This window comes from Eleutherodactylus coqui, chromosome 1 (assembly GCF_035609145.1).
Source record: "Eleutherodactylus coqui strain aEleCoq1 chromosome 1, aEleCoq1.hap1, whole genome shotgun sequence".
Taxonomy (NCBI): domain Eukaryota; kingdom Metazoa; phylum Chordata; class Amphibia; order Anura; family Eleutherodactylidae; genus Eleutherodactylus; species Eleutherodactylus coqui.
This window is the reverse complement of record NC_089837.1, coordinates 284,195,254-284,219,836: the sequence shown is the minus strand read 5'-3', so window position 1 is coordinate 284,219,836 and position 24,583 is coordinate 284,195,254. Positions and strand designations below refer to the sequence as shown.

Genomic DNA, 24,583 nt, shown 5'->3' with positions numbered 1-24,583 from the left:
GAGGGGTTCCACCCACTCCTCATCCACAATGCGTCTTACCCAGAGTAATTGACTTCAAAAGACTGTAGTGTGCCAGGTGGATGATGGCTTCCAAAATGCAACAGATTATTCCGATATGTTGCCTTAGTGTATAAATCGGTTTTAAATGCATTGCCAACTTTCTGCACCAGTACATTCAAAAATTGCATAGAGCTTTGCATACGTTGGGGCCACATTGGACCCCATCGCTGTCCCCCATTTCTGACGGTAAAAAACATTGTCTTCGAGGAAGAAATTCTAGCCGCACTAGAAAGGCAGCAGGATCGGGTGAAAACGTGTGTATCTGGGTAAATAACTGGCTCCGAGATAGAAAGCAGAGGGTGGTAATAAATGGTTCGTACTCAGATTGGGGCATCATCGCTAGTGGGGTTCCACAGGGCTCAGTACTAGCCCCCATTCTGTTCAATATATTTATCAACGACTTGATAGAGGGACTGCACATTAAAATATCAATATTTGCAGATGATACAAAACTATATAAGACAATTAATACAACAGAGGACAATGTGCGGCTGCAAAAGGACCTAGACAATCTGGGGGCTTGGGCAGAAAAATAGCAAATGAAGTTCAATGTGGATAAATGTAAGGTTATGCACATGGGCAGGAGAAACGGATGTCACCAATATACACTAAATGGGGTTTTGCTAGGGAAACATGAGATGGAAAAAGACCTGGGGGTACTAGTGGACTGTAGATTTAACTGGAGCAACTAATGCTAGTCAGCTGCTGCAAAAGCTAATAAAGTCTTGGAGTGTATTAAAAGAGGTATAGGGGCGAAGGATGAGAACAATATTCTTCCACTATATAAGGCACTCGTCAGGCCCCACATGGAATACTGTGTACAGTTCTAAACACCGGTGCTCAGGAAGGATGTTGCAGTGCTTGAGGGGGTTCAAAGGAGGACACCTAAACTAATAAATTGAATGAGAGAACTGGAATACCCAGAGACTATCTAAATTAGAATTATTCACCCTAGAAAAAAGACGGCTAAGGGGCGATCAAATAACTATGTATAAATACATGAGGGGACAATATAAGGATCTCTCCCACGATCTGTTTAAAACCCAGGACTGCGTCGGTAACAAGAGAGCATCCGCTACGTCTAGAAGAAAGCAGGTGTCATCACCAACACAGAAGGGGGTTCTTTACTGTAAGAGCAGTGAGACTGTGGAACTCTCTGCCTGAGGACGTGGTAGTGACAAAATCCATAGAGGAGTTTAAGAGGGGACTAGATACCTTTCTAGAGCGGAAGGATATTACAGGATAGAGACATTAGGTGATCAACAGGTTTGTAGTTCCGGGTCTTACAGTGAGGTAGGAACTATCAAAGGTTGATCCAGGGTTTATTCTGATTGCCATTATGGAGTCAGGAAGGAATTTCCCCCCAAATGGGCTAATTGGCTGGATCAACTAGAGGGTGGATATAGGCTGAACTAGATGGACATTGTCTTCATTCAGCCTAACATACTATGTTACTATGTATGTATGTGTTGTAGGACCATTGTTAACAGTGTCATCACAAATTCCACGCATCTATTAGCCAAATCCAATTTAGTCAGATGTTCCCTAGTCGCCTGCAACCCGTAAGTATTTTCAATATTCATGTACAACGAGGTCACATCGAAAGACCCTATTAACGCTCCCTCGCCGAGTGTGACCTCCCATATTTTAATCAAGAAATATGAGGTATCTCATATGTAAGACCGTGCTTCAATGGCAAATCGTCTCAGCATCCTGTCCAGGAACCAAAAAATGTTATTGAACAGGGAGCACCTCCCAGATATGATGGGCCACCCTGGGGGTGCCCTCAGATCTTTGTGAATCTTGGGCAGGGTGTACAATATTGGCACAACAGGATAGGCAAGCAATAAAAATTCATGTAGCTGTCTATCAATAATCCCTGCCTCCAATGCTTCATTCAGTGTCTCACTTAACTCCTTCATATATCTGCCAGTCAGATTACTGTGAAGTCGCTCGTAAACTTTAGTGTTGGCCAATTGCGAAAGTATCTCCTTATGGTACATATCGGTGTCAATAACGACCACCACCCCTCCTTTGTCTGCCATTTGAATTGTTATATTCTTATCATGGCCTAAAGCTCTTACAATAGACATTTAATTTACACTCAAATTCTTACTGCACGCAAATCTATACTTTTGTGACTTCAACTTGGCCACATCATGCATCACCAGCTTGGAATAAGTCGCAACAGGGTGGTCCAATTTAGGTGGCTGGAACTTACTATTGTTGCTCAGTCCAACCCCAACCGACGAAAATCCATCACGGTGGTTGGACTGCGCAACAATGGCAGCACCACCACCAGCGCTGGACACAAAATAAGTGCGCAACCTCAGTCTCCTAAAAAATGATCTACAATCAATGTCCAGTCTGAAGCAGTCAATATTCTATACTGGACAGAATGACAGGCCCTTCACAAGAACCTGCACCTGCATATCAGTTAATACCTGCGACGAGATATGGACCACTAGGTTCTCTCCAACGCCTGTTGTCTCACCCCAGCATGTGTCGTCATTCGCCAAGACCCTCTTGCGTGGTCTCTGATGTCTCTTCCCCCCTCTCCTCTTGCGGGTGAACATTGCTGTTGTAGTCTCGTGGGGGGATGGTCTTTACACTGACAGCCTACCATCTGGGCTGACAGTTTTATTTCTTCATTATTTTACTTTATCTTTTTGATTTGGGATGTTGTGTGCCATCGCATGACTCCATTCTCTCTTCATCAGAAAGACTGGGGATTGAGATTAGCAATTGCTCCTAATTAAGATTGAGATAGATAGAACTGCATAACAAGGGAGATAGAAACTGGAAAGCACTAAGAGCAAAACAAATAAGCCAGTTATTATTCAAGCCTAGTGTATGCTCAATGTGCATAAGACAGGTATATAGGGATTATACTAGAAGAGTAGGGGAATTTGTCACTATAGAATCAACTACAGGATGACTAATTAATCATCACCTACGCAAACTAGAGGAGACCGAGTGGTCTCTTTACATATATATCTTTTCTTCTCTTAGCCCCATCTTGAGGTTCAAGATTGGTTGTCATATGACATAATTGCACTTCTGAACATTCTACCATCTGATGTTATTCTGGCCCCTGGAGATCTTACCTCGAGTGAAATGCGTTGGGATGACATATTGTCTATCTCCATCACAACCTTTGTGAAGAGACTTTTGACAATATCTATGGGATGGATGTGTCGTCTGTCTCCTCTATGAGATATATGAGGAGCCATTTCTAGTACCTGTATTGAATTTACGTTTTCCGGTTAAACTCCGGGGAGTTAACACTTGACTCTAATACAGTTTAGTGCATCAACACTATCTTTGACAAACAACAACCTCTCACATATTTGGAAGTGAGACACAACCAATATAAACTAAAAGTGTGTCCGCCTCAAAGTTTAGAAGGCTCTACTACTACTGTGCTGAATAAACATGCATTTTTTTCTGTTGTATTTCCAAAAATTAGTACTATTAGTAAGTGTGATTCTCTTTCATAGTGAACCAACTGATGATACACTTAATCCTACCATGCTTCTATTTTTATACTTCAAGTCTTTCTCTGTAACAAGCTTTAAGAGGTTTAAAACAGATCTAGTACTGTAATATGAGCAGTGTTTGGGGAAACATTGGGACAAGTGGATGAATCTGTGGGGACCTGTCAGTGGAATGTCAAGCAGACCGTCGCCACAAATAAGCATTATGGGAGCAACTAGCTCATCTGCAGATGATTTTAATGCTCTAGAGATACATCACTGGTACGGAAAATTTATGAGAGAGTGTCCATCTGGCCAACTGAGCTTGCATGAGTTTAAAGGATTACTTGGCCTGCAGGGTATGAATCCAGAAGCAAACAGATATACTGATCAAGTTTTCAGTACTTTTGATATGAACAAGGTAAGATTTTGATATTGAATGCAATGGTATGTGTGCTGTACCTGGTGATTGATAGAATTGCATTCTGATCGGATTTGGTGAATAGTAGTTTTTTATAGTGTAAAGCATGTCATGTCATGAGTGGCTATAATTATAGATATTAAAAATCTTTATATAATTTGCAATTTCCACATATGCATTTTGGTCTCATTTGACATTTATCATTGTGGTTGAAATAACAAGTCTTGTTATAAAATATAGTATAATAAAATATTGAAAATATTGAAAATGTTTCATAAATGATTGTCTGTTGAGAATTGCAATTGTTAAGGTACAATGAGTTTATATTTCAAAATAATGTTAAATTTATGATTGACAAACCATTTACTTTTAATCCATCAGCCTTTATTAATAAGTAAGGTTTACCCTTTAGTTTGATTTTGGTCATGGTAACTCCTCTCTAATATTTCAAATGTAATGTGCCATTGGGTAAATACTCTGTTTATTCTAAGTTGAAAAACATACTAGGCTAGATGTACTAATCCTGACTAATGTTTAGACAGTTTAAACTAAGACTAAGCATTCTAAAAATGCAGCAAATGTATCACAATAGCTCAAGCTGGTTGATAAATTTTATGCATTATTAGACACCTTTAATCAATTTTTTATAGTATTTATTGGCTAGTGTACTTTGACAATGCTGTGCTTAAATTTTGATGCACAATGTCAGATTTAAACTATGCCCCTCTCCTGACAATTCATGCCCGTGTTTTTGCCCCCTTGACCTACAAGGAGCAGAAAGCATCTAGAGCAGAAAATAACTGAGGTGCAAGACATGTAAACCAGTTTTGTTTGCCATTTAGTTTAGTAAATTTCCCTCATTATATATAATTATGAATTGCTAAATTCTTTAATCTGCATGAACATGAGAATGTTTACTTTTTTCAACAAAAAAGTACATTTCAATACAGGCATATTCACTCTAACAATGCACTGACATATCATCCACATAGTGGTCAGACCTGCCACATGCCACTGATCTCTAATCTCTAAAGTAGCTTTGGCAACAAGAACCAGCAAGAAGTACTACAGTCTGTATGTGAAGTCCCTTGGACAGAATATTATGTGTTTTTAATTGCAGCAAAAGCAGTACATAACATTTTTTGCCTATCATTAGCAGGTGAAAAACTTGATTCATTCTACTCCAATAGAATGAAAGCAAATATCATATGACCAGTTAAAAGTCAGCTTTCAACACAATGCTTAGTCTCTGATAGATGAAATGGGTGGTGTTAGCAGTCTACAAAATTTAATTGTCTCCATTTATAGCTACATATCAGTGCGGTAACCACTAGATATTCTACAAAAGTCAATGCACATAATATACCTTCTTATTACATAATCGTATGATATATTCAAGAAAAAAATGTATAGAACACGTTTATTACCGAGTAAAAATGTACAGTGGGGGCTTTGTTACTTTGATGTGGTACCAAAAAGTGCACTTTAACTGTGGACATAAAGAAGACGCTATTTCCTGTGGACACTACAATGGAATTATTACTGTGTATTTGCATTATTCCTTTGTGTAGCACTATTACAATGGTAGGACACTGAGAAGGGCATTGTAGTTAGTAGCGGGATTAAAAGAGTGTACAGAGAAGAGCCATGGTTGAAGGAAGTGTTCGTGGCAGTCTAGGCCAGATAGAAAAGAAAAAGGAAAGAGAATAATTCCAATTAGAGAAGATGTTACCTGTGATCATTAAAGGTTCCTGCACTGTATTCACTATCACTGTATCTGTGATATCTGACTACATTATTTAGCGATATAAGAATGCTGAGCTTCTGTATCCACAATGTTATAAAAGTTGTCTTATAGATATGCTGTCTCCTATGTATATATATATTTCTTTTTTGGGGGGCAGGTGGGGCATATTTTTTGAGACTCGTGCTGCAAATCTATTCAGACCTTAGCAATACCACTGGTTACTATTGATTTATCAATGGGTTACTTTAGGCCGCCTGCAGACGGCCAGGTCGGATCCGGATGCGAGAATTCTCGCAGCAGGACCCGACCCGAGTGCCTGCAGAGAGCAGCACGGAACTCACCGGCTCCCGCAGCTCGGGCTCTTTCATGTGCCGGCACTTGCGCAGAGCGGAGCCACCAGCCGGGGAGTGACGTTTCTGTAAGGCGCTCTGCGAGCCTCGCACAGAAATAGAGTGTGCCGTGGTTTGTTTTCTGCCTGTGATTTCGCGTAGACAAACCGCGGCCGTCTGCATAGGATTGCGTATTGTACTGCAATCCTATGCAGGCATGTACGGGCGGAAATTCTGCGGGAAATCCCGCCACGGAATTTCCGCCCGTCTGCAGGAAGCCGTAGAGACCAAGTGATGCCATAGAAAGTTCCGATCAGACCATGGTCAGCAATCATGAAGAGTAGTTGTGGGAGATGGGGGCCCAAGCTGAACTTTTGCACCACAGCCCTTGAACCTTTACTTATGCCCTGCAATCATGTCTTGTTCACAGTCACTCAGATCACTTGGTTTTTCAATGCTAATGTGAATTCGTACTGAAACTGATCCACGGAAAATTTGCACATGTGAATTTATGCAGCACTTTAGGGTCACATGTCTAATTTCCATAGAGAGAAACTGCAACCAAGAAAGGGCTGTTGTCTCCTAGCAAAGAGGTCATACAGTGTATATTCATAGGACTACAATAAATATAGTTAAAGGGGTTGTCAAAGTTTGTTTGTTTTTCTTAAATCCTGCGTCCCATGCCTAAAAATAATATATCCCATACTCACTTCTCATAGCTACTTACATATCCAGTCCCACAGTTCCATTCACTGTGCCAGGTTTGTTTTTACAGGCTACAGTTAGCCTGTATATGGAACATCACAGGCTACTGCAGTCATTCACAGACCTTAGCGTTCAAAGGGGACAACCCCTTAAATGTCAGTGAACTATAGAAGTGTGCTATACCTAGGTACATATATTGAAAGCAGTGTCAATAATGTATCCAATGACTGTTCAAACAATGAGTTCAATATAGGACTAAATACGGTAATTAAAGAAAATAAGAGGAATGCATAATGGTGTTATGACAAAATATAATATGGATAAAAGGAACCTCCAGTTACTGGTCTATGCCTTGGGGCTCATTCACATCGGCGTTGTGCATCCCATTTTCTTGTTCCATCATGAGAACAGGAAAACAGAATCCCAGTCCACAATTAAGCCATCTTATTACAGAACTGAATGGACCCCATTGGCTTTTTAATGGGGCCCATTCAGTTTCCGTTATACCCTCCAGCAATTTCCAGGATGAAATAGTATAATGGGGTAAGTGAGATAGCGCTGCCAATTTTTTGTTAAAATTTTTGATAACTGATGCTCTGTTTTTATGTTATTTTACTTTTTGTGTTTGTCATTAATTGGACCACAAAGTAATGATGGAGCGACCTATTGCAGCTATTCTGCCACTTGCAATTAATATACTTTGTATTAAGGTGTATTAGACAGTTAGGATTGAATGCGTAGTGCCATGTCGGACATACCAATGGTGGAGGCACGTAGTGGAAATAAAAAGTCATGCCATTATGCAGGGTGCAGGTTTTTCAGTGAGAGAGTAAAGAAAAATAAAAAATCTTGTTATTTGTATAGCACCAACTTATTACCCCCCACCAAGCTGGGTACTCATTTTACCGACCTCGGAAGGATGGAAGACTGAGTCAACCTTAAGCCAGTTACCTAAACCGTGGGGAAAGGGGGAAACTTGTAACATTCAGGTCATCAGTTAGAGCTTAGGACTGCATTTCTGCTACCTTAACACTCCATTCCACACAAGGCTCTTGTAGTGTTTTGTAATGCAGGCTTTCCAGTTTGGCTTAAGCTTGGTTTGGGCTGCTTGTCTTCTGCATCCAGCTATTCCCTGCTCGGAGCACCCGGCTGTTAAACAGCCGAGCGTTCCGAATAGGGGATGCAGGAGACAAGCGGGGCCGCTTGTCTTCTGCATCCAGCTGTTTTACAGCCGAGCGGAGGATGCAGAAGACAAGCAGGATGGCCCCGCTTGTCTTCTGCATCCAGCTGTTCCCTGCTTGGAGCGACCGGCTGTTACACAACCGAGCGCTCCGAGTGGGGTATGGAGAACACAGCTGGACAGATCTGTTCTTCATACCTAGCCTGCCTTCAGGGAGCGGGATACAGCTGAAACAATAGTATCAGCTACATCCCGCTGTAAATTCCTAATAACTGATCGCTGATCTTTTAGCATGCTGAAAGATCAGCGATCAGTGACGGCTTAACGAAAACTGCATGATGTCAGTGCAGTTAAATACAACCATTATCACTCAAAAGATTGCTTTGAGTGATTTTTGAGCAAAAATTGTTGTGTCTAAAAGGGCCTTTACTGGAAATGGAGTCTATGACCAAATTAAATTAGGCATACAGCCAGGAAGCAGAACATCTCTGCTCACAGACACTGTTGTGAAGGCAAGTTTTTTTATTTTTGTCTAGCGGTTCTGCTGCTCAACAGCCACCTGTCTCTCTCATGTGGACTCCACAGCTTTCTTATTGGATTGTCTCCATTTTCCTCAGTGATGAGGAAGTAATAGTAAGCATGTACATACATTTGCATACCCACAGATGTAAGAGACATCACACATTTTCGAGACTGTGGTGAGTCTAACCTTCCAGGTTAGAGACTGTATACAAAGCAGACTGTCAAGTTATTAGTTGTAAAATTTCACTTGCCAGTGCCTCCGAATTATGGAAGTCAAGCTATTCATACTTGTTGATAATATATTTTAAGCAGCATACAGACTCGGTATGTATAAATGTTACCTGCTGTCTGTCTTAGGCTATGCAGACCTGAGGGGACCACAAACACCACCAAGGGTACATGCAGTGCTATTTCATCCTAGGTTTTAATGGAAATCTGTGACGGAGGTTCAGAACAAAGCCTCCAAATCAGAACTAAATGATCCCTAACGCTCTAGTGTGACTCAAGTCTTGTCCAAATATACCACATAAGGCACTCAGCTATTGGACTCAATCAAGTCTCATTTATCTCCCAGTTATCTGAAGTATGGTGGAGTCAGATTGGAAACTCAGCAAACGTAAATGTAATATCTTGAAATTATAATTAACTTGAAACAAATGTTTGCGGTTATACAAAATAGATAATATAAAAAATGTCTATTTTTGAAAACAAAGCAGCACTTCAATGAAAGCAGAAGAGACAGGATGCCATGGCCCAAAAGCCATGATCATACATCCAGTATAAAGAGGGGAAAAAAACATAGCACTTCACTGATGTCCAATTCAAATAGGTGGCTTATTCACCCACTTACAGAAATCAACAATTCAGTCTCATTGCAGGACCTTTATCAAGCAATACTATCAGTGACCAGTACATACATTATGTGCCAGCACCAATTACTTAGGTATCATTTAGCAAAAGACTAAGTATTATAATCATATAAGAATACCATAATGTAGTTTGTGGTACAGTATAAAAACACTGTTTTAGCAGGTTTGGGTTCTTGTTCACAGAGGTCTGGTTTATGCTAGCACTATTTTGGATTTTCCGCTCAGCTTTTTCTAGCACTAGTGTGAGCGTTTATGTGTGTGTTCTGCTACTTGTTGCACTTACTTAGCAAATAGGGAGGGATTTAATTCCTGTCTTGGCTGTGGACCTTTGCTGATTATTTTTCAATCTTCATCTGGTGGTTGTTAGATTCACAGCTAGATTTTGGGGTCCTGTCTTTCCCTGCTCATCTAAAGCTAAGTACTGTGGTTACTGGTGGAAGTTGTATTCTTACTTGTTTGCTTACTTCTGTTGCTGATAGGGGCAGTGAGTGGGTACATTCTTATCAGGACAGGACATCCACTATAGGCAGGTATGGTCTCACATTCTGAGTCAAATAGGGAAAGTTTTTTTTCTCCATCTGTTATACCACGTTTCCTGTAGGGGTTTATGTTCTTTATTCTACTGTGTGAACATAGCCCAGGAAGTGTTAAAGGGACCTATTTCAGTACATACTGATCAAATGTGACAAATCCATTGTAAACCGAATGTTGTATAAAAAATATAAATGGGGCATATGTATCATGCCCTGTACGCTAGTTTTCTGGCATACAAAAGTCAAAGTCTTGGTGCTTGCGTCACAATTGCGACTTGTGGAGCTTTTACACCAGGCCCCTATACTTTTTCTAAAAGTGGGCAAGGCCCAGCTTTAGATGACTGCTATCCCCACCATTTAGCTCATCAAAAGATTAATGAACAGGACAGCGCCTTTTTTCCACTTATTTATACAATTTTATATATGAACATCTTTTAATTCACTTTTAATATACTAACTATATAGAAATATTTCCTCACTCTCTTCCTATTCCCCCCCCACCTTTTTTCTATTATGTGCCAAAATATTTTCAATATAATCTATATACTATTATAATGCAATATATTATATAAATCTCTAAATTTTATCATAATATTATTTAGCCAATGATCTTAAAAATGGTGTTTATATAACTTATTGCATCCCCTTTTCAATCATTCTTTCTTAATTTCTAAATCTGTATATTTTCCCCTGTTTAATATGTATCTTGTTCTTCAACAAATTTTCTACTAATATGTCATCACTTCACAGTATAGACAAATAATAAAATGATCAATTTTTATTCGAATATCTTTTTAAAATCAGGGCACTAGACAAATAGTTGCGCACGCTTGACTCGTAGAGAAAGTGGAGCAAGCGTCAGGACTAGGACAAACACACAAGTACTAGACACATGAGACATAAACAAAGTTTCACCAAGTGACTTACCACATTTTAAGGATGCACTAGCATTTGATGTATATCGTAACAGGTGCTTTTCGGTAGTAGTTCATTAGTTATATAGTAATATTTGCCTATAGTTCAACGCATTTCCCTACTTGGTTAGTAGTTCATCAGGAACCTTTTGATCTGCACCAAAGGAGAGATTCAATAGGTATTTACCCTCATATATAGAAGAGTATCCAGATGAGTTTATGTCTGAATATTACATTGACAATAGGTGGCTGCTATATATAAAGAAGAAATTCTATAAAGAAGGAAGGGTTATTCTGGGATCCTTGTTGTGTCAATTATCACACTCTGCCCGGCCAGAGGCAGTGCTTTGTGAATACAGGGCCAGAAATGAGCTCTGAACCAAAGTAACGATTCAGCATTCACCCCACTGTGTTTATGCTTACATGAAGAAAAGATCTATAAGAACATAAGGAAAATGTCCCCAACATGGGAGCAACTGCAGAAGCTTAGTTGAAAGAAATATAGAAGGGCCTTAGGGTTCAATCCCCTCTCCTCAGGCGATTCTAAGTTTCAAGCAAAGTTTTGGCTTCTGTTTCTAATCATAAGGATACGAAGAAGATCTGAGCTAGACCTTTCCTCATAGTTCTCATACTAATAAAAAGTCTCGGCGCTGATAGTATTCCCTCAGATTAATTGAGAGGCAGATACCTGACTTAGAGGACTGACCTAGTAATTGTTGCTCAAAGCTATCAATGAAACATTCCACAGATGGTAGTCTTTCTTTCAGGCTAATCTAATAGCATAGAACTCCTTCACTACCAGCTTCCTAATAGATGAACAAATAATAATAATAAAGCCTGTGGCCCTGATGGTGGACCACAGGTGTCTGTGAGTTTGTGATCTCAGACCTGCTTAAGTCTAGGGTGGGGACAGCCAAGTCTCGCACCAAGTAGTATATCCAGGGGGAGGAGCCAACCCACTGGTTCACATAAATAACAGCACATGATGCACATGATGGGTTACGCATGATAATGTATTCAGTGACATCTCATCCAATGCGGTGGCGCACTTTCTTTGATGTTAGATCAGACACGGCAGCACATACCTCCTCACTCAGCTCCACTCCGGAGGTACTGTAATTTCCAAGTATTTTACATTCCATATAATCACCGCTCCATGTAATAACCATCCCCAGGTTTGAAAAAGGTGGCACTCGGACACTGAATTGCCAGGTTTCCATGTACCCCATGTTTGTGTCTATTAAACAGCCATTTGGATTTTGGCTTTCTATTTTGACTTGCTGGATGTCACCCTCAAGTTTGAGAAAGACCATTATTTGGTCGAAACATAGCATTTTGAAATAATGGAGGAATAAAGATTGATTTTATTCATATCATATGCTGACATGAATTTATCAACTTTGCAGAAGATATGGGTCAGTAGGGGCATTGTTTCTGCTTAGGGAGAGCACCTAGAAGGTGTGAGGAGACTTATTAGGCCATCCATGCTCCTCTGTGAAATATATGAATAGTAAGATGGAAATATGCTGCAAAAAAAGGCAGCATTGAGAAAGCTTGAGAAGGACCATTATTTGGTTGAAACTTCACATTTTAGAATAATGGAGGAATAAAGATCGATTTTATTTACATTGTATCCTGCCACGAATTTATTATCAACTCTGGATGTCTTCTGGATCAAGGTTCAGATCCATTTTTGTGGTGTTGCAGTAGTACCTCCCCAACCTGTGTGGTTTACTCATTAAATTTTGCTGCTGGTAAATCCTACTGTTTACAACCACATCTTTTGCAAGAGACACATTTGGAGGCACCAGATTTCCAGTTCATAGAAATGTTCTGGGTAGGACGTATATGGATCACCAGTCATTTGAGGTAAGGCAGGTACATGAATTCTTATACACAACAACTTTAGCTGTAAAGTAATGTAGTATGACTGTGGTATTACACAAGGGCTTGTGATATTAGAAACTGGGGGCATGAAGAACAGAGTTTCAGTATTTTTCATTTAATGCTAAATAAATTTGAAACAAATGCATTTGACAGAATAACAATTAACAGTGTGGTTTAACAATGGGTACACCTTAGGCGTAAACAAACACTATCCTCTATTCCTCCATCTAGTAGTTATAATAACTTAACAGTGCACCTTTTAAACCAGGATAGTATAGGCCCTGTTCGATTAGTCCCTTTATGTCATCCTTAGCAGGGTGAACAAATCTGAGCCTGCTCAATACTTAAGACTCTAAATAGTTAGGGGGCCCAGCACTGCTTGAGTAGAGCTCTCCAGTTCATAGCAGGGTGGATGAAGGCAGCGACAGTTCTAAGCTCAGAAAAATGGTGGTCAACCACTAAGATGGTAAAGTTCCATCTTAGATATTCCAAAGTTTGCACACTGTACTCCTGTCTCAGATACTAGTCTCTACTTACACTTGGGTTTTAAGTCCAGCCAACTAATTAATGGAATCTGCCATGAGGCTGCAAAAGTCAGGTGAAATCCATGCCTGGTTCATTTTTATACATGTAAGGCAATGCACATTCTCTACAGACAGGCGGATGCGTCTGTCAGTTATCACACCACTAGCTGTGCTGAACACCCTTTCTGATAGGACACCAGGAGCAGGGCAGGCAAGCTCCAGCCACTTGTACAGCTTAGACACCCAGAAGTCAAAGGGTCCAAAATCATGTCTTAGTACATGCACACTGAAGCTGACATACAGTTGGACCATCATTGATAAGTACCGCCTGTGACTGTGAGCTCTACTCTGTGCTGTTGCTGCAACCACCTGAAAAAACTATGCCACACTTCTGCTACACTTTCCCTGCCACCACTGGTGGTGCTGCTGCAGCGTCTTTCTGCTCATCTGCAATGAACCAAAATAGTGTGCTCAAGCTGCTTAACAGTCTGTCCTGATACTGCTATATTTTGGGATCCTTCTCTTCTACGGGAATGAGATTTGTCAGTTTGACCTTGTAGTGGGAATCAAGTAGGGTTGCCACCCAGTAATCATCTTTTTTCATGTAGGCTATGTGATGGTCCTTCTGCAAGCAATGCAGCATAAAAGCACTTATATGCTTCAAAGTGACTAAAGATGATTCTTTGGGATCAGGCTTAAAAGTGTCTTCTGGCTATCCACGTAGAATAGCTGGAGTTAGTGATGGATGGATATAATGTTGCATAGCCCCCTTCCCTGCTTCTAGACCTATATTATTCCCCTCCTTTTCTTCCTCCTCTTGCTCTTCCTCCTCTATACTTTTCCCATGGATAAAGAAATGCATTGGAGAAGATGCCCCCTTTCTTGCCCAAAGCCACCCTCCCTGTGGTATTGAGTAAAGGCAGACTGGCCAGACAGTTGGGAGATTGGTGAAATGAATAAAGAGTTGCGGCGGCATAAATGGTGCAAAAGAAGTCTTCCTTATTTATTTCTCCATATTGCCTTCACAGCAGCTGACTGGCATTTATTGCTCTAATTGAATCTACAGTCAACTAGTACCCCCAGGTCTTTTCCATCTCACGTTTCCCTATACACTAAATAGCAGAACCACATTTAGTGTATATTAGTGACATCCATTTCTCCAGCCCATATGCAAAACCTTACATTTATCAATATTGAACTTCATTTGCCATTTTTCTACCCAAGAGCCCAGTTTATCTAGGTCCATTTGCTGCTGATATTGTCATCTTTTGTATTAATTAGTAAGGTAGTTATCTTTAATTGTTCTCAAGAACTTATCACTCTTATAAGATTTGCAGGTTTCATCTTCCCATATTATATCTGGATAATTAAAGTCCCCCATAATAATTACTTTATTTTGGTTTGATACCTCTTCTATTTGTCTTAGTAATGTTTTCAGTTGCTTCTGGTATTTTTGGTGGCCTACAAAAATCTATCAGAATTTTATTAGTCCCCCCCCCCCCCCCCGCATTTCTACCCATTGAGATTCTGTGTGTTCATCTCCTACAACAATATCTTCTCGTAGTCTTGGCATTAAGTAGGATTTAAAATAAAGACATACCCTTCCCCCTTTCCAGTTTCCATGGCCTCTTCTAAAGAGGCTGTAACCCTGTAAATTTACCGCCCAGTCGCATTCTTCATAAAGCCAGGTTGCTGTTATGCCTACTTTTTAGTAGCTTTCTTCAAACATTCTTGCTTCAAGCTCACCCACTTTACAGATCAGACTTCTTGAATTTGTTGACATGCAGTTTACATGGTTGTGCTTATTTGTATTCATTATGCTACTATGGGTCTTATTAGCTGCTCTGTCAGTTTTATCTGTACTAACCCCTCCTTCTGATCACCCCCTATGTCCCTTCCTAGATCCCAGAACTCTGTCTACACCGTTTTCCCCTCTATTTCTCTTGTTGCCTTTCCCTCCGGTGACTAATTTAAACACTCCTCCAACCTTCTATCCATCTTCTCCCCCTGCAGAGCTGCAACCTTCCCATTAAGTTGCAGCCTGTCCCTACGGTAGAGTCTCTAGCAAACAGCAAAGTCAGCCCAGTTCTCCAGCAAGCCAAACCCCTCTTGCTTACACCAACTCTGGAGCCACTTGTTTACTTCCCTAATCTCCCACTGCCTTTCTGGTGTGGCTTGTGGTACAGGTACTATTTCCAAGGAAACTACCTTGGGGGACCTTGCCCCGAGCTTAGATTCTAGATCACTGAAATCGCTTTTAAGGTTCCCCCATTGACCTCTAACTTTGTCATTGGTGCCAATGTGTACCTAGATCCTCACTAGCCCCTCCCAGTAATGTGTCAACCTGATCCGCAATGTGTCAAACCCGAGCACCAGGAAGGCAACACACTGTTTGACAATCGCGGTCTTTGTGGAGGACTGCCCTGTCTCTACCCCTAATAACTGAGTCCACCACCACTAGGATCTGTCTAGGCTGCCCCACGCTTCTCTTCCACTTCTTACTGGAGCAGTCATCTCCCTGGCATCAAAGGGCATGTTGTGCTGCAGCAGTGCTAACCCTGTAATGGCATCCCTCTCATCTACCAACTTTGCAAACTTGTTGGGGTGTGCCAGTTCAGGACTAGCCTCCCTGGTTCTCTTCCCGAACTATCATCCACACCCACATCTTCCCCAGAGAGCATCAGCACAGTGAGCAGCAAACTCCTTTCCATGTTGTCAAGGTATCTTAGTGTTGCAAGTTGATCATTTAGATCCAGGATCTTGGCTTCCAAATGCGCAATGTACTAGCACCTTGCAAAACAGTATCCACCCTTGACCAGTTGGTCACAGACTGTATACATTGCACAAAATGCTCACCGGACAGCACTGACAGGCGTGGAGAACATTGTAGTGGGGATCTACTGTTTAACAAAAAAAAAAACTGCTAGATCACACTCCTCACATGCCTCTGCCTGTTCGCTCCCTCTCACGCGCCTCTGCCTTTTTTTTTTTAAACACTCTCACTCTTGTTTTGCCTGCTCACTCTCAGTCACACTTGTTCACATGCCCACTGCTTGTACACACTCACTTACTTGCACTTACTTACATGCACACACTTACCCGCACTGACTTACACACACAGAATTGTACTTATCTGCCTGGCTCAGCAGCAATCTTCACAGCTCCTCCCCTCCTTTCTTCGGGTTGGCAATGACGTCACCCACCAGGCGCAAGTTCAGCGTCGGGGACTCCTATCAGTCACCAGCGTCCGCTCTCCACCATCGGCACTCCTGGCACCGGGTCCTACTCCTCCTCTCCGTCTGGGGGCCCAGATGCCAGTACATTATGCGGCCATATGCAGGGTCACGGCCGGGCTCACAGCTGGAATGCACTGCGGGTCACTGCAAGTGAATTCCACATACAGCCATGTGAGCCCAGCATTATTCAGATCCCTACCTATAATGCCTATATAATTTACAAAAAGCTACAGGGAATGCTCACGTTCCTGCAGTTCCAGGAGCAGCTTCATTAGTGCCTTCTGTTTGAGACCATCGCACCTCAGCAATCTTACAAGTCTAAGGAGGTGCGAAGGTTCAGAGTACCACTTTCTACACCCTATCCCTGCCACTGAGGTCAAGAAATACCCCCCAAAAAATGCTGGATTTGCAGCAAGGATGGGTGGAGGACGGATACCCCGTTTTATTGCCCCATGTGCCGATCCCAACCAGGCCTCTGTAATTACCCCTGTTTTGAGACATACCACAAATTATTACTTTTATCTAAGATTTAGGCAATTGCAAAGAGGGAGGGATCTTTTTAGGAAGTCAATTTTCTTTTTTCCAATGCAATTGGGCCTGGAATTTTTTTAATTGTGCCCTAAAAGCCAAAGATTGTTCCCTCCTTTATAGGCCTAGCCATATGTCCTGTACGCAGATTGGGGCTACAATGGAGATAATGCTTAACACAGAAGAACTAGTGCTATAAAATTTGGGGTACATTTCCCCAGTTTTCCCTACTTGAAACAAAGAAAACTGTCACCTGCTTTGGGGCTCAGTCAGACGGGCGTTTTAATGTGCAAATTTATGTGCGCAAAAATGCATGCCTAAAATAATTTGCGTGACCAAAGCAGGCTGTCACATCTAGGGGTTTCACCTTTGGTCAACAGGGCTGGTGGCAGCAGCAGAGGAAATTGACATGCAGAGAACATCGCGATCCTCTGCTACAGCTGTGACATCTGTGGCAGAGGATTTCTTCATCTCCGTGGATAGTCCCCTTGTCACTGACAGCTGTAGCAGAGGATCGTGATGTTCTTCCATTGAATTCAGTAGAGCCGGCGCTATAGCCGGCTTCATTGAAAGCAATGGGCTGCCAGCAAGTCCTGCAGTGATTTTCAGGAAAGGGTTTTAAATATAAGTCCTTCCCTGAAAATCATCCCTAAAATGTGTAAAATATAAATAAATAAATAATATATATATACACACACATACATACTCACCTCTCTGCAGCTACCGAGGCTCAGGCGCATCCAGCCGGGTCTTCTCCCTGCACTGCTCTGAAAGGGTTGCCTTTGATTGGCTGAGCACTGTGACCAATCAGAGGCAACTCTCAGCTATTGAATGACAGCTGAGAGCTGCCTGTAATTAGTCACTGTGACAAATCAGAGGCAGCTCTCATCTGTCATTCAATAGGTGAGTGCTGCCTCTGATTGGTCACAGGGCTCAAAAGACCCGGCTGGATGCGCCTGAGCCCCGGTAGCTACAGAGAGGTGAGTATATATAAATATTTTTATTTTTTATACATTTTAGGGATGATTTTCAGGGAAGGGCTTATATTTAAAGCCCTTCCCTGAAAAATCGCTGCAGGGCTTGCCGGCAGCCTATTGCTTTCAATGGAGCCAGCTGTAGCACCGTCTCTATTGAATTCAATGGGAGAACATCGCGCTCCTCTGCCACAGATGTCAAAGCTGTGCCAGAGGATCACGATCTTCACTGTATAGTCTCAATGGGGTCGGCGCTGCTGCTGCCAGCCCCATTGAGCACAAAGTGAAACAAGGGGTTTCACATCCAAAAAAAACAGATGCCACAGTTACCTGCGTTTTAAAATCCGCTACCCTATATTTACCGCTGCACATTTTTGTGCGCAGGTAAATATCGGGCATATGACTGCTGCCATTGAAAAGCATTGGTTCTATATAGATGCGAATCGCAAACGCAGGTAACATATGCACATAAAAACACCCGTTTGACTTATAATATTTTTTACAAAAAACTGTGAGGTCAGAATGCTCAGTACACACCTTGATAAATGGGTTAGGGGATCTAGATTTCAAAAGGGGGTCACTTGTGGGGGGTGTTCTATCGTTTGGGCAGCTTGATAGCTCTACAAGTCAGCAATGGGGCTTTAAAATGACATATTTGCAAAAATATGAAATTTTATTTTTTTTCCTCTAAATTGCAATAACTCCTGAAAAAAACTGTGGTCAAAAAACTCATGACACCCCTCAGTGAATATATTAAAGGGCTATATTTTTTATTTATTTCATTTGTGGGGGTATCTATCATTCTGAAACCTATGAGCCTTTGCAATCTTGGCTTCGTGTAGGAAAACAAAATGTTCCTCAAAATTTCAACAATTAACGCTACAGTAAAAAATTTTCAAATGTTCTTCCAGAATAAAGTAAACAGATAGAAATGTATATCTCATCAAAAATTGTACAGTAAGTTTGCACATATTCGATATATTGCAGTTGAAAATGTGAAAAAAATGTTTTCAAAATGTTTTCAATTTTGGCACTTTTAATAAATATACACAAATTATATTGGTCTATTTTTACCACCTAAATGAAGTAGAATATGTGGAGAAAATACTATGTCATAATTACTTGGATAGCAAAAATTCTATGTTAAAATGACATATGTCAGATTTCAAAATTTGGCTTGGCCATTAGGACACAAACTGGCTTGAAGACAAAGGGGTTAACCCATATATTTACCGCATATATATTCCACAGCATAAGCAGTAGTGGGAAAGGAAGGGGATTTGGGAGATCACTTAATAAATTGAACATACACTGGCAGGCAAAAATTGGGATTATGGGTATTTAAAAGATTGTACATACAGTAATGTCGGTGGGAAAAGAATGGAGATAGTTTATGTAAGGATGAGGGCTTTATGTCTTGAGCATCAGAGCATCACATCCTGCTCTGGTCTATGTAGAGAATCATGAACTGTCCATACATTCCAAACACAGTAAGGAAAATGTAATTATATACATGTAGATCATCCTCATTTCATAAAACAGGCAACAGTTCTTTAGCTGAAAAACATTTACTCTCTCTCAAAGTTCCCTGTAAAAGGTTCCCTTTTAAATTGTTATAATAAACATCTCACAGTAGTTTTCTGTCCCTTCTTAGAAGATGAAAGCAGCACATTATGCAAGTTGAACTGAGCCATATAATCTCTTTTTCCATGGAGTGATATTCTTTTTGACAAACCTGTTGAAAATAATGCCATTACGTTGAAATGTGAAGCTGCTGTATATTTATTTATTGTATGTTTGTGGATAGCTAGAAATGCTGTTTGTCATGGATAATGACCAACAAGTGGAACGATTCATAACCATCATGAGACATAGAGATATCATCCATCCACAAGTCTGTTCATTCAAACTAAATTTCAAAGGAGCTTTACTTGTGGCTTTCATGACCACCGGCATTATTTCCAGACACAGAATGGAAATTATCAGTCAAAGATGACAAAATATAGCTTAATAAAAATATGGGAGTTTTTTTCTGTATAACAGCTTTCTGCCATAACATTTTATCTATTCTATGTAGTAGTATATTAGAAGTATCTTTAGCTAACTGTTCATATTGTTTAAACCTAGAACAGGAGCTGCGATGTGGAGGCACTAAAAGCAGTGTTAGAGGTAGCTGTAGAGGCCTCAGTGGGTGTTATAGGTAATTTCAGTATTTTATCATCTACTTTGGGGGAGGCAGGGTAGATTATTTCAGGGGTTACAGGGGCTGCTATATTTCTGAAGGCACAGGGCATATAATTTTCACAGAGTACAATGTATATTGTTAATTTAACACAGTGAGCTGCACTATTTTCAGATGAAGCAGTGTGTGGCGCTCTTATTTTCAGAGACGGTTGTCTGAGTTGCAAACTGTGCAGAGGCAAGAATTTGTTGGAAAAGTCGCGAAGGTCTTGACCAAAAAAGGAACAATGCCGTTGTTTACACTGTTTCCAGCATCATTATTATGTTCACATGTAAGCTCTGCAATATTTTAAGTTTGTGAAACTACAGCACTCAGCATAACCTTATCATTGTTCAGATCATACTCAGAAGAACATATATAATTTTTTTAGTGTTTACTACTTTTATGATAAGCATTTTTCATAGAAAAAAAAAATTCCATTGCCATATTCTGAAAACCATAACTTTTAGTTTTCGTTAGTATTGATGTGTAAGGGTATATTTATTTGGGGGTTTTTTGTAGGACATTTTCATTAGTATTTTTGGATACATGACTGTTTCATCACTTTTTATTGCATTTCTTGGCAGACAAAATTAACAAAAAGAGAAGTGTTGCCATAGTTTTGTTTGTCTTTTTAATTAAATAATGTGATCATTTTAGGCTACCTGCACACGGCAGAGCCCGCAGCGGAAACCGACCCTGACTGCGACTGACGACCCAGCATACCTGTGTTTCCTCTTCTTTTTCTGTATTGCAGATGGTTGCAACAAGCCACTGTTAGATTTGCACAGTACAGATTTTTTTTTAAATGTTTATTTTTCCCACGCCATTGCTAGGCGATGACGTGGAATCCGCGAGCTGTCCGCAATTGCGGACGGACCGCAGGTCGGATGGCTTCCATTGACTTTAATAGAAGCCACCCGCACAGAATCCAGTAAAAATTGAGCATGCTGTGATTTTTCTTCCACTTGCGGAAACCACAATTGGTTTCCACAAGTGTGCAGGAGAAAGCGTTTCTCCATATCATGCTATTGATGGCATTTGATGCGGACGCCTGCCACGAAAGTAGCAAAAATCCATTTGTGGCCTTATTGTTCAAATAGTTATGGATGTGCCTTTCCTTATTGATTATTTTCCTTAATTGAAGCTTTTTGATGTGAAAAGTGTGGCTTTGCTGGGTTTGTTTGTTTTTTTAACACTTTTTCTTTTTTTTTTTATAATCACTTCTATAATGTATTGCAATACTTCTTTATTGCAATGCATTATACCTGCAAATACAAGCAGTCTACTAAGTCATGCCTCTGGCTTTGTAATGTCAGACCTATAGGCCATTGTGCGGCCTCTGCTTGCTATAGCAACTTATCAGCACCCCGCATTCATATTGGAGAAGGGGCGGGGGGGGGGGGGGTCATTGGGGCAGAGGAGGAGGAGAGAGAAAAGAAGATTCATAGGGCTTCTGGATTTCCCCAAAGCAGGGAGAGATGAAGTGGACCTGTGAGGGATTTCCCCATAGCAGAGAGAGATGGAGTGGAGCTATGGGTTAATTCCCCCATAGCTCCTCTCTCTCCCTGCTATGGGAAAATCCCTCATAGCTCCCCACTATCCCCCTGCTTTGGGGAAATTCCAAGGGTATCGCCATAGCGCATAGAGAGTGGGTGAGGCTTGAATGAGTGGGCGGGACTATAGGGATTCTCACAGAGATTCTCATAGCAAACTATAGAGTGAGCAGTGCTAGAGGGGTAAGTGGTGGATCCCTCTTGTCCCGCCTTTTCTCCCACGCTCACAGGAAAAGCCCTTGGGGGAAGCCCTGTAACTTTGTCCCCTCTATAGTGAATTGCAGCTGGTCAATTGCCCAGTAGGGGGGCAGGAGGAATGCCCTGATACTTACAGCAGGGCATTTAAAAGGTGCAAACCAAAAGCACTTTTTAAATGTCCCGTTGTAAATTCCTAGTAGTCCCTGTGGAACCCTCGGGGAGTCGCCTCATCCCCATGGGGACTAACAGGAGTTTACAGCGGGATATTTAAAATGTGCTTTTTGGGTAGCATTTTTTAAATGCCCTGTTGTAAGCAGCGGGGAATCTATTCCCATTGCAGGAGTTTCCATTAAATCCTGCTCCCACAGGAGTCAATGGAAACTCCTGAAACGCTGTCCTATCTTTTTTTGTGCGCTCATTTTAGCGCACCTACATTCACTCATGTGAGCGCTTTTATAGGAACCCATTGGTTCTTTTGTAAGCACTTTTTTGAGCACGCATAAAAATTGCTCGTCTGCCCAAGCCCTTGAGTGCATTTTTACCCCCTTAGTGATGTAACTAATTTTAGTTTTAAGAGCCATTAAATAGTATTCCCTTACATGTTACAGTGGCCATATCATTTTTATTTTTAGTCAATGTAGCTGTATGGCACCTTTTATTTTGCAGGATGAGTTCTAGTTTCTTTGGAAACCAAATTCTGGTACATATAATGTATAGAAAAGCTTAATTTATTTTTTGCTGGGGGCAATGGAGAAAAAAAACTATTTCACCACAATTGTTTTTGGTGATTTATTTTTTTGACATTCGTCATATGTAGAGATGAGCGAGCACCAAAATGCTCGGGAGCTCGTTACTCGGGACGAACTTTTCGCGATGCTCGAGGGTTCGTTTCGAGTAACGAACCCCATTGAAGTCAATGGGTGACCCGAGCATTTTTGTATATCGCCGATGCTCGCTAAGGTTTTCATTTGTGAAAATCTGGGCAATTCAAGAAAGTGATGGGAACGACACAGCAACGGATAGGGCAGGCGAGGGGCTACATGTTGGGCTGCATCTCAAGTTCCCAGGTCCCACTATTAAGCCACAATAGCGGCAAGAGTGGGCCCCCCCCCTCCCAACAACTTTTACTTCTGAAAAGCCCTCATTAGCAATGCATACCTTAGCTAAGCACCACACTACCTCCAACAAAGCACAATCACTGCCTGCATGACACTCCGCTGCCACTTCTCCTGGGTTACATGCTGCCCAAGCCCCCCCCCCCCACGACCCAGTGTCCACAGCGCACACCAAACTGTACCTGCCCAGCCTTCAGCTGCCCTCATGCCACGCCACCCTCATGTCTATTTATAAGTGCGTCGGCCAGAGGAAAAGCAGGCACACACTGCAGAGGGTTGGCACGGCTAGGCAGCGACCCTCTTTAAAAGGGGCGGGGCGATAGTCCACAATGCTGTACAGAAGCAATGAGAAATCCAATCCTGTGCCACCTCCATCTGGAGCTGCACACGTGGGCATAGCAATGGGGAACCTATGTGCCACACACTATTCATTCTGTCAAGGTGTCTGCATGCCCCAGTCAGACCGCATTTTTTTATAAATAGTCACAGGCAGGTACAACTCCGCAATGGGAATTCCGTGTGCACCCACAGCATGGGTGGCTCCCTGGAACCCACTGGCTGTACATAAATGTATCCCATTGCAGTGCCCTGGACAGCAGAGCTAACGTCAGATTAAATGCAGGTGGGCTTCGGCCCACACTGCATGCCCCAACCTGACCGGGGTTTTTAATTCATAGACACAGGCAGGTACAACTCCCTATTGTGAAGTCCCTGTGGACCGACAGCATGGGTGGGTGCCAGGAAGGCACCGGCGGTACATAAATATATCCCATTGCATTGCCCATCACAGCTGAGGTAATGTCATGTTTAATGCAGGTGGGCTTCGGCCCACACTGCATGCCCCAGTCAGACTGGGGTTCTTTAGAAGTGGACACATGCAGTTACAACTCCCTGTGGACCCACAGCATGGGTGGCTCCCTGGAACCCACCGGCGGTACATAAATATATCCCATTGCATTGCCCATCACAGCTGAGGTAATGTCATGTTTAATGCAGGTGGGCTTCGGCCCACACTGCATGCCCCAGTCAGACTGGGGTTCTTTAGAAGTGGACACATGCAGTTACAACTCCCTGTGGACCCACAGCATGGGTGGCTCCCTGGAACCCACCGGCGGTACATAAATATATCCCATTGCAGTGCCCAACACAGCTGATGTAATGTCAGCTGTAATGCAGGTGGGCTAAAAATTAATTTGATTACACTGTAGGCGAGGGCCCCCAAAAATTGGTGTACCAACAGTACTAATGTACCTGAGAAAAATTGCCCATGCCCAACCAAGAGGGCAGGTGAAACCCATTAATCGCTTTGGTTAATGTGGCTTAATTGATAACTAGGCCTGGAGGCAGCCCAGTTAAAATAAAAATTGGTTGAGGTGAAAGTTTCAACGCTTTAATGAGCATAAACGTATAAAAATTGTTTAGAAAAATTATATGACTGAGCCTTGTGGGCCTAAGAAAAATTGCCCGTTCGGCGTGATTATGTGAGGTTTCAGAAGGAGGAGCAGGAGGAGGAGGAATATTATACACAGATTGATGAAGCAAAAAGGTCCCCGTTTTGGATGGTGATAGAGAACGATGCTTCCATCCG

At 41.7% G+C, this 24,583-nt stretch overlaps 1 protein-coding gene across 1 annotated transcript in view; it reads left to right on the top strand.

Annotated features, from left to right (window-relative positions):
* Positions 1-3,762: 3,762 nt before the first annotated feature.
* Positions 3,763-24,583, top strand: part of GUCA1C (guanylate cyclase activator 1C) — an 87,915-nt gene continuing 67,094 nt past the window's right edge. The window contains exon 1 of the mRNA XM_066584216.1: positions 3,763-3,957. Within this exon, the coding sequence (XP_066440313.1) occupies positions 3,763-3,957 (195 nt within the window). The remainder of the gene's footprint in view (positions 3,958-24,583) is intronic.